Source organism: Marmota marmota, unplaced genomic scaffold (assembly GCF_001458135.2).
Source record: "Marmota marmota marmota unplaced genomic scaffold, marMar, whole genome shotgun sequence".
Lineage (NCBI taxonomy): Eukaryota > Metazoa > Chordata > Mammalia > Rodentia > Sciuridae > Marmota > Marmota marmota.
Window position 1 is genome coordinate 37,893,357 of NW_026000082.1, and position 15,654 is coordinate 37,909,010.

Consider the following 15,654-nt stretch of genomic DNA (forward strand, 5'->3'; position numbering starts at 1 on the left):
TGGCAAATTATTATATGTTAAATACAGTAATAATGTCATAAAAGCTATCAATTTGAGAACTGAAAGGGGCTTTAAGGACCATGAAATTATTTTAAATGCTTTTTTCCTTTGGGATTTAACAATTTCATATGAAAACTAGTTCAAATTAGACTTACTGAAAACTTACAATATAAATAACAAATCTGTAAAAGGAATTCACTATACAATAAGCTGTTATCAAAATACTTACTGAATGACAACTTCCAGTGCCTGGCCAAGGGACACAGGCTTATTATTGAGAACATTGAAGTCTAGTTGATGACTAAGGTAAGATGTAGCTTCTAGCAACCGGTTAAATTCTTGCTCTACCATTTCATCTTTCTCTTTAGGAACCTGAAAATCCGAAGTATAGCAGAGTTGGTCCTTATTAAGACTAACACCACTCACAAAGACACAAATGCTCTGAGGTTTAAAAAGGTCAAAATATGTGTCTCAAAGGGAAAAACCTTTGAGGACAATGATTTGAATTTTCTTTTCTATGAAGTGGTTAAGTTCGTTTAAATGAGATGTGAAATGTTTTGGCCCTGATTACTTCCCTCTTTTCCCACTCTGCCCTTGGATCTGGGACTCCATCCACCTCCATCAACAGCCATGAGATTTACACGGTGCTAACTGAAGCTTCATGGAGCACGAGGTGCACTGAGCTGACATGCACTGAGTTGAGCTGGGCTGACATGCAAACGACACACCAGATAAGTCCTAGAGAACAAAAACTATGCTAACACACCTGAGAACCTTCCAGAATAGGGGCAGGATGGAAAGATAAGCAGCCCACGTTATCTGGTTCCCCTAAGATGACAGAATTTCAGGAGGGAGTAGGGAAGAAAAAAAGTGAAATTTATGGCTACTAATAAGAACACACTAGCACCTTTTGCAGAGTAATAATGTTTTATGGTACCAATAATTTCAGAGCTAAATGCCCCAAGTTTCTAGAGAGACTAGAAGAGACTGAGATACCAGAAGGCTTGGCCCCTCACTATTGTAGAGGAAGGAAACAAATCACAAAACAGGTCATCAAGCAGCAAGACCACGTCAAAGGCCAGGCAGTGCCCTTGCCTACTGATGTCATCGGTTGACATGCATCCCTCTGCTACTGCTTAATTCTGCCCCAAAGCAAACTCTTTGCATCCTGCTGCTGAATTCATGGCAGCAAGAGAAGAAAAAAGCATGTCTAAGGAAAGCATCTCTTGCTATAAGCTGGGCATTGACTGGAAAATGGAATTCAAAACATGGACATTCACTTTACAGTCTACGTAAAATCAGTAGAAGAAAACAAAACACTAAAGCATATTCTAGTAAACACTAAAACTAAGGAGTGATCAAAAGATCACTCCAGAGGTAGCTAACTGCTGACAAGATCACCACAGTGAGAGTCTACCTGTTTGAAACTCCTTGTTTTCGCCCTTGCAACCAAACAGATGAGCCTCTGCCCCTTTATTGACCATACAAGTAACTCTCTGAGATGAGCAAAAAGAATCTGGTGTTTAATGCAATCTGCAGGGGGGGAAAAAAAAAAAAAGAAAGCTCTCTTTGGATCTATATGAACACCACTACAACTGATTTAATCGAAGTCATACTCGAAGCTTCCAGTTCTGTAAGACTACTCGTGGAATCAAGGTATCCTAATGAATTAGAGAATCACCCTTAGCCTAAAGAAAATCTAAATTCCTAAGAATCTTTTGGTTTGTTTTGAGAAATGAGGCTGAGAATCAGGCCCTGGATACGTGGTACCATTTATATACCAGGGCAGTCCCAGGACTTGGTGGATTCAAAGACATCCAACCTATCCACCCATGGCCAAAAAAGAGGGCTCTTAGCGAAAAAGACCTTCTTGTTAGGAATTTCATCCACTTTCTCATCATCACTTTTCTTCATTGTCATCGTGGTCATATAAAGAGCAACTCAAACAATGAAATTCTACTCAGAAACTTGCTATTTCTAATGCAACTACTGCAATGATGTTCTGCAAAGATAGTTCTCCTTTCAAAAAGGAAACAACCATATTTTAACATGAAATCTATAGTTATGTGATCTTAATTGATCATAGATACTACGAGCAAGACTGGTTTTTCTGGAGCACAAAAAGGTGGCAGTTCCATATGTGGCTTCTAAAATGCCTAACAAGAGGATGCTACAGCAGGAAGGGGGACTAGATCACATATGCCACTACTACAGGGCAGAATGTGCCAGTACACAAGAATGCAAATGAGACAGATTAAAGCTCTTCCAGTGCCAAATGGATGGCTTGTTTCAGACAAGCTTTAATCTTTGCAGCTAGGGTGACAGTCACATAGGAGGTTTCATACTGAGAAAGTAGGCAGCACTCAGGCTCAGTAACTGGGGTCCAGGATGTGAGGTAGAGAAATATTTAAAGGGACACTGTCAAGGTTAGAGGGACCAAATTGACCTTTTGTTTCTTCCCTCTGTTTTCTGAGCAGCTCGCTTGATTCATTACACTTTCCCCTTTAGTCTACCCACACTCCCCACAAAAAAAAACTGACGTTTTACATGCGCTTTCAATGACAAAAACTCAAATGGCACCAGCCCAACATATAGGCGCAACTCTACAACAACAAACCAGTGTGAATGTGTGATGGAGAGGATCTTCGAAAGGAAAAGATTTAAGTGTCAAGCTTTTAATGGGTTATTGTAAACGGTGAGGAAAATGATTTGAAAAATTATGAAAAAATACCTTGACAGTGTCCTTTTAACCAGTGCAGCAGAGAGAGAAATAAACTGTAAATAACAGCCCAACAGCCACGTCAAGTTTAGTTTTGTACGACAGCAGTAAAATCAAGGCTTTAAACACATAGCATGACAGAAGCATTCTGTTAGCTCAGAAGCTGCAACCACCAGAGAAATAAGGACAGACTATACAGAGACCAAAATGGGAGTGAAGGCACAGAAATGGCCAAAAGAAAGGCAATTTTAAAAAGGCAGGGAGTGGGGAGAGGTGTCAGAAAGCAATGAGGAACAAAGCAAAACTTAACAAAAAGAAAGGAAAAACATAGAACAGTAACAACAAAATCAAACAAAAATCAAACCAAAAAATTACTGCCACATTCGACTGACACCAGATGACAGGACTGCATCTCTGGGACACCACTCAAACCAAGGTTTAGCTTCACAAGATTTGTAAAATACAGTCAGCAACCAGGCCTCATTGGCCTTGTCAAGCAACTGCTAGAGGGTTGCACATGTTGACACCTGGCTGTTCTCCCATTAACTTTAATATTTCCATTTGAAATTCAAGGAATATTTGGAAAATGGTAAATAAAATACTTATGCCCTGGGCAAACAATACTGACCAGGATAAACCCAAAATGTGTTTTCAAAATACATTTAAATCTTGAATCCATTTCTAAAAACAAGCTAGTTACAAATGTTCTCTTTAATATATCCAGATAACAAAAAGAAATCTTAGCAAATAACTATCTAAGCATCCTAAACTATCTCTCTTTCAGGTCATTTTCCCTCTCGGTGACAACTCTGAGATTCTATTAGTTCTGCCAATAATTATGAAAAAAGTATATCATACTGGAGTTGAAATATTGCCAATCTCTAAATAAAAGTCACAGTAATTTTAATTTTATTTAACCATTTTATTCCAGGTCCTTAAACGGTATCCCTTCTGAGAAAGGAACTCAACACATGATTAGGAAGGGTTAAGCACCAAGTTAGAAGGCAGGTGGATTTCTACATTATGGCATAATAAGAACTTTTAACAAACTAAGAAGCATTTTTGGGGAAAGGATCAATAATTCAGCACCTTCTATCAAAGAAGGAACAACAATTATTATTATTTTAAACAGATATTCATTAGGATTTTTCAAAGCCATTTATTTCTCTATGAAAATTCCAGGTAAAATGATGCCTTTCAAATTTGAAAAGAATTTGATGAGTATCACTGTTCTAAAGGGTTCAATTCTGTTTTGGTCCTAAAGATTATATGAAGCATCCCTGAACATGATCGGAGAAGGACAGCCTGAGTGCCCAGCTCACATAGAAAATACTTAGGGAAAACCAAACATCTTTCTTGACTAGGCCCCTAACACTGCAGAAAGTATCTCAAAATAAGGACAGCTCCCTTTCGTTCTGTCTCTGATCACACACCATCAATAGAAGATCTTTAATTCTTCAAAAACATTTTTATCTATATTGCTTCCAGTCTTCAAAAGCTTTCTAGCAGCAGAGCATAATGTACAGCAATGGTCCCATAACAGAAAGTTCTGCAATTTAGCCAGAGAAAGTCTTTAGAAAGAACTACTCCCTTTGGGGGGGGGCGGGGAATCACATTTTTGAAAAAAATCAGAAATGGCCAAATTTCAGTCACTCTCCGCGTCCCCCACCCTCATACCATTTAGCACTTCTAGAATTATGGTAAGACAGAAGATTAAGATTAGTTCCTCTGGTTAAGACCTGGAAGAAGAAATTTACGCCTGAAGAGTCTCTACTTCAGATTATCCCAAACAGCCATAGGTAGGGCTTATTCCCTTAATGGGAAAATAAGGACAAAATTTATCCAAACAAAATTCAATGTGATTCTGTAAATCGAGACTGTTACTCTCCACCTTGACCTCTTTAACTCATGAATCTTAAAGGGGATATAAATAACTGACTTACTTAAAGCAGGGATTAGAGTTTGGAGAGGCACATGAACATCTACAGTAGTTCATTCTTGCAGTTTTTAGCACACAGTAGAGGCACTCAATAAATTCTTCTTAAAGGAATAAATAAATATAGTTTGGAAAAGCAAAGCCAGGATCATAACTTTATTTGAGGGGGGGAAACTATTTTGGAACTGTGGGACCATTAAAGGAAGACAGGAGATTTTTATTATAGAAATCAGGGATTGGCAGTCATGATTTTAAAGGATTCAGGAAAGAAATACTGCTATTAAGATACTTAAGATGTTTCTTCAAAGAAAGATGAAAACCAAAAAGGCTAACAGGCCTGTGTCAAAAAAATAAATTAAAAAAATCTATATGTGAATACAAATGATGGTGACAAGCAGTACTGGGCAGACCACCACCTGTGGTGAGAGTGGAGCCAGTCCCAAGAAGTTACTCAAGATCCGCTTCTCAGTTCTCTTTGGATCTCCCTTGGAAACAACAAAAGCTCCCTGTCTTCCTAAGCTTCCTAGAGCAGAGCACTGCAGTAACCTTGCCATGCAGAATGCTACAGCACTGCAGGGGCTGAGGGACCCTCCCCAGTCCTTTTGAAAAATAGAAATCTAAGGCCTCCAAGTTACTAGCTGGTACACAGGAGAGGCAGGAAACACTCAGAGCCCTTTCATCCCCGCCTCCGCATATATGCTTTCAGTCCCCTCACTGGCAGGGCCCAAGATGTTCCTGATAGAAATCACCCACTTCTGAACTTCTCCCTGTCCAGTTAAAGCTGATTACAGCGCAGGTCAGCCTCTAATTCCATCAACTAACAATCTGTGACAGCTGCTCTGTTGGCTTCTTTTTTTTTTTTTTCCTCCCAGGCTTAGGGTTTGGGAGACCCCTTCTATTGAGCAGGTAGCCTTACTAACCCTGTAGTATTTTACACTCTATGTTATATCCCTTCACAGAACACCCCCTGTTCTAGTCATTCGGAGCCACAAAATAAAATTCCCTTGTCAAAAACAAAACTGAAGCTCAATATTGTACCTGTCTATGTAGGACCAGACAGCACAGAGAGGTAAACTCTAGGATCCTGTGATTGAGATTAGAACAGTAACAATATAACCTTATGGTAGCAAAAAGGATGGGTATGAAAATGTCTTTAAGATAATATTATAAAGTAGTACTTATGGGGCTGGGGATGTGGCTCAAGCGGTAGCGCGCTTGCCTGGCATGCATGCAGCCCAGGTTCGATCCTCAGCACCACATACAAACAAAGATGTTGTGTCTGCCGAAAACTAAAAATAAATATTAAAATTCTCTCTCTCTCTCTCTAAAAAAAATAATAAAGTAGTACTTATAATAACTGAGTAACTAACTGCTGACCTCGTACAGAATTATTTTGTACTTACTAATAACAGAACCATTAAATTCTGTTTTGACCAGTTGCACACTAAGAATGGAGAAACAGAAACCCATTTTATCTAACAGTTTACTAAAGGAAATTCAATGGCTTGAGTAAATTTCTACTCTAGGTGGGCGTCTATCAAAAATATTAAAGAAAGCTCTCTGAGGAGGAGACTTAGCACACACAACCATACAGACAAAATGGCACACACTCATTCTGCACCATCTTCCCTGAAAGAGCAGGCAGAACAACTATGGGATGTGAGCCAAAATATCACGGCAATGGGCTCTGGCTCTTCTACATATTCACTACAGTGACCTTAAGAAAACAATGGTAGTTTTAGTTTATTTCTCCTGCAGAAAAGGAAAAATGACATTACTGACCTACTTACCCCTTTAGATTTCGAAAGCTCTGAAATATATTTATTATTATAAGCATAAATAAATAGGGTTCTCTTTGTACTTGTCCTGTAAGCCAAAAACTAGTCTATCAATCAACAGCTGTCCATTATTACTCTGTACCAGACTACTGGAGACAGAAAAGAAAAAGATACAGTAACATGCCTTCTTATGTTTGGTTAAAAGCAAGAGAAACTCAAAGCTGCAAAGAATTCTTCCCAAAATTTGAGAATACTTAAAGAGTCTTCCTTACCACTTGGCTACTGCATCAAATACAAGCATACCAACTCAAGAAAAATTCCTACACAGATCAGAGATGACAACTACCAATTTCACCTGGAAAACATCTCTGCATACAAAATGCTGAAAACTGCCTGGAGGTTGACAACTATTCACTCAGTGTTGCTCAAAGAGCTGATCCTGGTGAGATCCAGAGCTCAAGCCAGAACACAAGTCAGTGTACCACTTTTCTTTATCAAGAAAGTTTTGCTACCAAAAAGGAAAGTCATCATCTGAACAAGAGTGTAGTTAATGACATACTTTATCTACATTATAGTACAAGCTATTTATCTCATCCCATACTGGAAACCAAAAGTTCAAACTGGCAGCCCACACTCAAGGGGAGGACTGTACCACTAGACAAGTTAGAAATAAATGTCTGAAAATCTTATTATGAAAAACAAAAAAGTCTGAAGTGGGTGGGGTGTAGCATAGTGGTAGAATGCTTGCCTAGCAAGCAGAAGGCCCTGGATTCAAACCCCAATACGACACAAAAAAAGAAGGAATAAATAAATAAATAAATAAATAAATAAATAAATAAATAAAGGTGTTAAAATTCATCTAATACCAAGAAAGCGTTTCTCTAAACATCTTACTAGAAAAATTTCTCTCTTTACTGTTAGATTAAATGAACTGCTCTACATTCAGGAAAGTCAAAGAGAGGGTGTTCTCAACCATAAGGGACAGTCTTTCCTGTGGACTCTTGTTTATTAAGGATTACAGACAGTGCTTCAGAGCCTACTTCCCTGCCTCGGATCTGCACATGCCTGACTACCTACATACAAATGCCTCTGATCCTGCCTCTTCCCCTGCTCAAAGACCTCTGATGTTCCAACCTGCAGACTGGCCTCACAAGCACTCTCCTCCCCACCCTGAACTGTAGGTGTCTGTCTCCTATACTCTCCTCACTCTCCTTGACAGACTTAGTTCTCTGCTTCCTTATACCTTCCTCTGCTTCCAATGCCTTTCTCTTCTATAACCACAGGTTGGAGTCTTCTCCAATCACTCTCCTCCTTCCTTCCAAATCTCTCTCCTGACCCCTCCCCACCTCTGCACACGCCCTTGCTTCATTGACTCTTCTGTGGCAATTTGTTCTATTGAACCCTAGGCAAAACTGCCTTGACTAAGCTTCTGATAAATTTATGGTGATATGTGTGTGATTTGCTTCCAAAACATTACAACACACACACACACACACACACACACACACACAGAGCAAGAAGAGGATATATAAAACAAGACTGGAAAACAGGATTCGTTATGGTATTCCCTCTATTTTTGTGCATATTTAAAATTTGCCATAATCAAAAATTGGGGGGGGAAAGGATTATTTGTGTTATTTGTGCACAAGTACTATGGCAGGAACTAATCTGTATCTATGCCTTTTTCAGATCTCTGTAGAATAACAGAAATTTATTGAAATTTTTAATTAACCTCTACTGCATCCTTACTTTATTCTGCCAGGTGCCTTAAACCCTGGAAGAAATCTGGACCAGGATGGTATATTCCCTGAAAGTATGTCCTTTTCTGATATGAACACCATAAAGCCTAAATGTGGATAGGAATAAGTGAGGATGTCCCTAGAGACCCAAAATTCAAGAGTTGGGATCATCCCAGTTTTAGTAACAACAGGGAAGCCAACATACACACAGCAAATCTTCCCTTGTTCAGAATATAAAGATAGTAAAATGCTTATATCATGGGAGTATAGCTCAGTGGCAGAGTACTTGCCTAGCATGAATTTGATCTCCAGCACTGAAAAAAAGGCTGCTTACATCCCATGAGGTATGGACTCTCACCCTGACAGGGGATTTGATAACACTTCTGTTAATGCAAACTTTGGAATTTTATTCAACCCTAAAAATTCAGAACTGACTCAGCCTAAGCCTACCTTATAGTAGTCAAATTGTTCGTTCTCATTCACCCAACCAATTATCAGTTTCATACAACTGTCTTATTAAAAATATGAAGCTCCTATGCTTCTGGTCGACAAATACTTGAAATATATTTGAATAAGTACCACCATTTGGCTATTAGCCCATCAAAAGCTTGAGCCTATAAACACAAAACTGAAGTCATAAAAAGCACACGAAGCCAAAGCACACAATGGAAAGCACAATAAAAGAAATGAAGAATCAGATTTCAATTCCATAGGTCTCTTGGAATAAGTGGGCACAGCCAAATAAAAAAAGATTAGCTAGCTAGCTACTAGCCTTCTTCATTCAGAGTTAATAAATGTCTAAACAGACATGTCAATTTGTACATTTATAATAACCCCTTCCTATATATAGCAGTTAGAAAACAACCAAAAATGTCATTATTTCTCAGTTTACATCATTTGTATGTATGTTCACACATTACCCAAGTTTTCAACTAAATCAAAGAAATTCTGAAAAGTTCTGTTTGTCTTCAACTTACAGCTTGTCCATTGGCTTCATAAAGTGGGCACTTTTGCTTGATCTTGGCCAGTTCCATATTTACTTGTTTGCTCACCACAGCCATGGGATTTCCTCCTAGAAAAAAACTCAAACAATTAAATTCAGCATAGCCATGAGAAGAGGGGGAAAACCTCAAAGTGAAAATATTTTTGTTCAAAAACGCTCAAAACTTACAGTATGTAAAAATTATATATTCTAAAAAACAGTCAAATTAAAAATATGTAAAATAAGCAAAAAATTATCCATCATCCCACCCTTCTAGATTTTAGGTACATAAAATTATCTCCCACATAAAGGGTAATATATTGTTTTTGTGATCTTTTTTTTAACTTAGCAATATACCATGAATATTTTATGTTACTACGGACCTACATAATTTTTAGTGGCTATGTAATTCTTACCGGGGTGTGTGTGTGTGTGTGTGTGTGTGTGTGTGTGTGTGTGTGTGTATGGTGAGAATTATGTGTGTGTATATACTTATTATTTATTTTTTATTTTTTGGCATGGTCTTGGAGATTGAACCCAAGGGTGCTCTATCACTGAGCTACAATCCCATGCCTTTCTATGTTTTATTTTGAGATAGGGTCTTGCTAAGTGGCCCGAGTCTAGCCTCAAACTTGCAATCCTCCTGCCTCTGCTTTCTAAGTAGTTGTGATTGTAGGCATGCACTACCAAACCCAGCACATTTTATAATAATTTAATCTTCTAATCTGTGGTTACTAATGTTCTGCTATTAAAATAATGCCATGGGCAGTAGAGTGCCTGCCTATCATGTGCGAGGCGCTGGGTTCGATCCTCAATACCACATAAAATAAATAAATAAAATAAAGGCATTGTGTCCAACTACAATTTAAAAACAAAGAAAAAAAAAGCCATATTAAAAATGCTTCAGCCAGGTGTGGTGGTACATGCCTATAATCCCAGCAATTCGAGAGGGTAAGGCAAGCAGATCACAAGTTCAAAGCTATCCTCAGCAACTTAGTGAGACTGTATTTAAAAAATAACAATTAAAAAGGGGTGGGGACTGGGGCTGGGGTTGTGGCTCAGTGGTAGAGTACTGGCCTGGCATGTGTGAGGCACTGGGTTCGATTCTCAGCACAACATATAAATAAATAAAAGTCCATTGACAACTAATATATATATATATATGCGGGGAGGGCTTAGCTAAAAGGTTAAGTGCCCCTGGGTTTAATCCCTAGGAACAAAAACAAAAACAAAAATTCCCTAGTACTAAAAACCCCAAACACAAAATTGTCCATGACTCTTTTCTTTTTTATTTTGTTTATTTTGTTTCAGATAATTTCCTAGAACTAGAAAAAGATATCCTAGGTCAAAAGATTTGATTCATTTAAATTTTGTTTGTACATATTGATATATCCCTTCAGAAAGACCTTGGTAATTCACCTCTCACTAACAAAAGAAAAACAGACCTGCTAGGTTTTGAATATGGTTTGTTCCCTCAAAATTCATGCTGGCATTTAAATCCCACTGTGAGATAATACGGGAGTAGAACCTTAACCCATTATAGTGTTTAGAGGTGGGGCCTTTTAGAAGTATTCAGGATTGGAGAAGGTCATTAGGGTGAAGTCTCATGATTAATTCATTGGTGGCTTCATAAGGATACTAGCAGAGACACAGACACAACACTGGCATTCCAAGTCTCTTGCTATGTGATAATGATCTGCACCACCTCAGGACTCAGTTAGCAAGAAGGCTATCACCAGATATGATACCTTGGCCTTGGACCGGAACTGTGGGCCAAAATTAATTTTTATTTATAACTCACCCAGTCAGTAACATTTTGTTACTGGTTAAAAAAAAAAAAAAAAAAATCGACAAATAGTACCCTAAACCAAAATATTTTAAAATTGCACCTATGGCTTTAAGATGTAAGCCTAACAATCTTATTAGTTTCAGACTGCATATTATAGCATAAAACCACAAATTACTTACCAAGACCTGTTACCACCATTGCTCCAAGATCAGCTACATAGTTTCCTTTGCGAAATGTAGCAACTCGTCCACCCACACGATCCTGTTTTTTAGAAATTAAATGGCCAAAATCATCAGTTCTGTTTTAACCACAATAACCTGGCACACAGGGATTGATTTCCATAATTTAAAAAGAAAGAGTGATTTAAAGTTTACATGGAGTACAATCAATAAAGCAGGCACAAAGAACAAATGAAGTTTAATTCAAAGTTAAAGTAAAGGTAACATAACATGCAAGAAGTATAGGATTAAATGACGTGATACAAAACAATTTGACTGCCAGAAGACATATATAGTGACTGATTCTGTTATCTTTCTAACCAGCTGTCTATAATACCTCTTCACGTACAGATATGCAAGGATGTTCAGGGGCCATCCAGAGAAAAATGTATGTTCACAGACTCCAACACTTTTAAATACCAACTTTCTACCACTGTGATTTCATTCTTGCCCCGCCCCCAATCCCTACAGTCAGCTGTGAAACTTTTTTCCCTCCTCAGATGGGTCTTGCTATATCGCTGGTCTTGAATTCATGGGTTCAAGTGATCCTTCCACCTTAGCCTTCCAAGTAGCTGGGACTATATAAGGCATTGCATCACCATGTCCAGCTTAGCTATGAATAATTTTAAAAAATTTTTAAGTTACAGGGGCTGGGATTGTGGCCAAGTGGTAGAGCACTCGCCTAGCACGGGCTTGACCCGGGTTCGATCCTCAGCAACACATAAAAATAAAGGCATTATGTTGTGTCCACCTACACTTAAAAAATAAATATTATTTAAAGAAATTTCTAAGTTTATATATATATATTTATAAATAAATAAACCTTTATTTATTTATAAATATATACATATTTATTTTAGTTGTATGGACCTTTATTTTATCTATATGTAGGGCTAAGACTTGAACCCAGAGCCTCACACATACTAGGCAATTGCTCTACCACTGAGCCACGACCCCGGCCCCTACTTTATTTTTATCTTGTGCTGAGGATGAAACCCAGTGCCTCACATATGCTAGGCAAGAGCTCTACCACTGAGCTATTAACTCCAGCCCCAGCTGTGAACAATTTGATTAATATTTCTCTGACAAATGGTTCTCCAGCGTAGCCCAGGGGCAAAGTCTACTGAACATAAGCTGCTGACAATAACATTCATCACTAAATAGGCTTAGGTACCTCTGCTGACTAGGGAATCTCAATTATGGGAAAACTTTTCCAAGCTGGAGTGATAATTTATTAATTGTATATAATACGAGGAGCATATTCTATAAACTCCAGATAAGCAAACAAAAAAACCCCAAAGACAAGCCTAACTATAAACTAACTATAAACTCCACATGGGTGAGGATTTACAACAATCCTATTATTACTTACTAAAACAAATGTTATCTGAATTAATAAATAAAGTATTACTTTTAATAAAAGACTATATTGAAATATTTAATTTTAATTTCCCCACTCCATTATTTAGGTTACCTGAGAAGTATGTTTTTTAAAACGATGGGGGCTCAGGGAGCCTTTAAGTCATTGGAAAATAATCAAATTTCAAAAATTATTCATGAAAATAATTTCCATAGTAGCATCCTAATGTGATGCTCTTTACCCGCTGTGTGCCATCAACCCTTTCCTCCTTTAGCTTCTACTTCTCCAGGGCTAATAATTAAGAGGATATCTTGGGGGTTATGGCTCAGCGGTAGAGCACTTGCCTAACCCAAGTGGGGCACTGGGTTCAATCCTCAGCACCACATAATAAATAAAATAAAGGTGTTGTGTTCTAAATACAACTAAAAATATAAGTTAAAAAAAAATAAAGAGGATATCTTGGCTTTATCATGCCTTAAAAGATGGCTCCCACCTAAGAAACAACTCCTTTTCTTTGACTATCAAACAGGGAATACAATTCACCACTGAAAATAACTGCCTCCTACAAAAGGTAAAGACCATGAATGCCCCAAATTTGAGTTAACTGCAATAAATAAGGATCTGAAAATATCCATCCCCTACAAACTTTCTTCACTAGAACTTTTCAAAGCTTTATTGTCAGAAATTCTATTCTCCCCCACCCCCGTACTGGGGATTGAACTGAGGGACACTTAACCACTGAGCTACAACCCCAGCCCTTTTTATGTTTTATTTTGAGACAGGGTTTCACTAAATTGCTTAGCGCCTTGCTATGTTGTTGAGGCTGGCTTTGAACTCACGGTCTGCCTGCCTTGGCCTCCCAAGCTGCTGGGATTATAGACGTCCATCACCATGCCTGGCTATTATCACCAATTCTTTATCTAAAGGTTGGGAGTGTAGCTCAGTGATAGAGTACTTACCAAACACATGAAGGCCCTGGATTTGATCCCTAGCACTTCAATAAAAAAGAAGTTTTATCCACTATAAGTAGGAGTACCCAAAATATTGTACAAATACAATTAAATCAACTTGGCTAAGTTCAAGGTGCACTATTCCTTGATTTGTAACATATTTCCAATAGACCAGACTTCTACAACCAAAATAAAATTCTTACCCTGGCTTCCAAAAGTGTGACATCCATTCCAAAACTTTGTAGTTGTCGAGCTGCTGCCAAGCCTGAGACTCCAGAGCCTATAATAATTACCTTTCCTGTCTTTTTCGCTAAAAGCAAAAAGAACAACAAAAATTAAAATGTTTTGTTGTAATTCGTTTGGGTACATAGTTTTTTTTCCTCATGAAAATCTCTGGATTCTTAACATATCACAATGTCTTAAAAGTACATCAATTATTTTCAAAATATGGAAACTATCTGAAAATAAAGTTGACAAATATCTGAAGTTTATAAAACACTAATTCAATGTTGAACATTAATAAATCAAATTCCTTCTCTTGAGATTTACTTTCTCATTACTTTAATCCCATGTTTCAGACTCTATCCTGGATATGCTATGAATGACTGGTTTCATTACCTCATAATTGTATGAAGACAATTTTGGGTGTGAGCTATTTACATTCAGCTCTATTTTTTTGCCTTAAGTTAATATTCCTTTTGGAAGAATGATTAAAGCATGGAAAATCAGGCCAGGCACGGTGGTGCACACCTGTAATCCCAGCGTCTCAGGAAGCTGAGAAAGGAGGATCATGAGTTCAAAGCCAGCCTCAGCAATTTAGCAAGGCCCTAAGCAACTACTCAGTGAGACCCTGACTCCAAATGGGCTGGGGATGTGGCTCAATGGTTATGCCCCTGGATTCAATCCCTGGTACCAAAAAAACAATTAAATAAATAAATGCAACAGTTGGGAGCAGTGGCACACAATGGTAATCCCAACAACCTGGGAGGCTGAAGCAGGAGGATTGCAAGTTGAAGGCCAGCCTCAGTAATTTTGAGGCCCTCAGCAAACTTAGCAAAGCCCTGTTTCAAGATTGAAATTAAGGGCTGAGGCTGTGGCTCCGTGGTGGAGTGCTCACCCAACATGCATGAGGCCATGGGTTCGATCCTCAGCACCACATTAAAAATAAATAAGTAAACAAATAAAAAGAAACTGTGTCCAACTACAACTAAAAATTAATTTAAAAAAATTGAAATTAAAAAGGGCTGGGATGTGGCTCAGTGGTAAAACACTCTGCCCATCCCTGGGTTCAATCCCCAAAATCCCCTCCCCATCTTTATAAAAGCATTAATTCTCAAAATATCCCTGTCTCCTGAATTCCTGGCAGACATTATCCAAACACTGTGAAAGGGACAAACTGTATATTTGTTTTAAAAGCAAATGAGAGGAAAGGAAAAGAATCTCAAGCCTCCTGCTTGCATAACTAACTTCTTTCATTTTTTTATAACACTTGTTTTATTAATTCTATTTTTTTAAACTTAGAAATCCTATTTTTTCTAAGTACCTATCAAACTAGAACTTAAGGAAATGTATATTTAAATATTTTGAAAATTTTATTTATAAAAAAACTTCAGACTATTTTGACAAATATAGATTTACAAATCAAAATTAAATACTAACAACATCATAGATATAAAAGGTGGTCCTAGATTTATAGCTAAAAATTATTTATAACTAAAATACATTGGCTGGGTAAGTCCTTACTTGGTAGTGGTTTTATCCTCTTATAGATGCCAAAGTTGATAAGACCATGACGCTCTAAATAACTGTGAACTCGGTGAACAAGCACAGTATCACCTACATAAATAAATAAATTTAAAAACATGTTTATGTTTGAAGCAGTTTAAACAGAAACCTCTTCTAACACAGAGCTCTATTTCTCCATCATGAAATCACTGAAAACACTTTTCCCATAAATTTCAAGTCATGTGACTCCTTAAGTGGAAAAGTGATTCTTCAGAGCTTTTAGTCTATGAGGAGTCCAAAATGTACATCATATAATTTGTAATTTTTAAAAATGGCATTCCATTATGGAACAAATGAAGGACGAATCTTTGAAAATAGTTGTAATGCTCCATTTACTTTGGTAAAATCTTCATAAGACTTTGTTAGTGACAAATGAGAAAAGAAAACCAGACCAGCTA

At 37.6% G+C, this 15,654-nt stretch overlaps 1 protein-coding gene across 4 annotated transcripts in view; it reads right to left on the bottom strand.

The window, feature by feature from the left end:
• Kdm1a (lysine demethylase 1A) overlaps positions 1-15,654 on the bottom strand; it is a 62,456-nt gene that overhangs the window by 12,883 nt on the left and 33,919 nt on the right. For 2 of the 4 annotated variants that reach the window (XM_048816100.1, XM_048816099.1), the window contains 6 exons: positions 15,215-15,307; positions 13,675-13,781; positions 11,123-11,204; positions 9,150-9,244; positions 2,732-2,743; positions 230-372 (listed from right to left, as the gene is read on the bottom strand). In XM_048816100.1, coding sequence (XP_048672057.1) covers positions 230-372; positions 2,732-2,743; positions 9,150-9,244; positions 11,123-11,204; positions 13,675-13,781; positions 15,215-15,307 — 532 coding nt within the window. The remainder of the gene's footprint in view (positions 1-229; positions 373-2,731; positions 2,744-9,149; positions 9,245-11,122; positions 11,205-13,674; positions 13,782-15,214; positions 15,308-15,654) is intronic. The other 2 variants (XM_015485541.2, XM_015485542.2) reach the window with 1 other exon arrangement.